The 821-nt window shown below is 58.6% G+C and overlaps 1 protein-coding gene across 1 annotated transcript in view; it reads left to right on the top strand.

Annotated features, from left to right (window-relative positions):
• The window catches only part of LOC103801950 (angiopoietin-4-like), a 3,244-nt gene extending 2,874 nt beyond the window's left edge, over positions 1-370 (top strand). Inside the window, exons 7-8 of the mRNA XM_009074387.1 lie at positions 1-127; positions 210-370. The exon at positions 1-127 is cut by the window's left edge and continues 3 nt beyond it. Coding sequence (XP_009072635.1) covers positions 1-127; positions 210-370 — 288 coding nt within the window. The remainder of the gene's footprint in view (positions 128-209) is intronic.
• Positions 371-821: the final 451 nt, after the last annotated feature.

An 821-nucleotide genomic window follows, 5' to 3' on the forward strand; every position in this document is an offset into this window, starting at 1 on the left:
TCACTGCAGGATTACAGTGGCACAGCTGGGCAGCAGAGCGGCATGGCACTGCAGGGCACTCGCTTCAGCACCCGCGACGCCGACAATGACAACTGCCTCTGCAAGTGTGCCCAGATGCTGTCAGGAGGTGAGTGGAGCAGGGGGACCCCCATGCAGCACCCACGGGTGCCCACCCATGGTGCCACCCTCCTGCCCTTCTCCCTCCACAGGATGGTGGTTCGATGCCTGTGGCCTCTCCAACCTGAACGGCATCTACTACCCAGCCCGGAACAACATCCGCAAGCTCAACGGCATCCGCTGGCACCACTTCCAGGGGCCCAGCTACTCCCTGAAGGGTACCCGCATGATGATCCGACCCACCAGCTTCTAACGTGCCAACAGTCAGAGCAGCACCGTGACCAGTGCCAGCAGAGAGGGAGAAGTCTGGGACAAAGGATGGTTGGGGTAGACCGAGATCCTCAGCTGCTGCAGGAAACGTTTTCTACATGTTGTATTTTTCACACTTGTTTATCCCACTTTCCAGAAGCCTGCAGTGTCACCATGGCCATGCCAGAGAGACCATGGGCAGGGGTGAAGGGTGCTGGTGCTGCAGGAGCTGATGTGAGAGCTCTGTCTTGAGACAAAGCCAGCCCCACCACCATGGAAATCCCCTGATCCCACCTCAGCTTTTTTCCCCAAATTTCTGTTGGGCCTCAGGGTTTTGCCCTGGGGATAGGAGTCCGAGACCCCCAGTAATGGGGGTCTGAGAGCCCCCAGAACCACTGTGCATCCATCTGGGCTCCAAGGCATGGTGGGGGCTTTGCCTTTTCACTGGTTTTGGG

The sequence above is a fragment of the Acanthisitta chloris genome, unplaced genomic scaffold, assembly GCF_000695815.1.
Source record: "Acanthisitta chloris isolate BGI_N310 unplaced genomic scaffold, ASM69581v1 scaffold10895, whole genome shotgun sequence".
Taxonomy (NCBI): Eukaryota; Metazoa; Chordata; class Aves; order Passeriformes; family Acanthisittidae; genus Acanthisitta; species Acanthisitta chloris.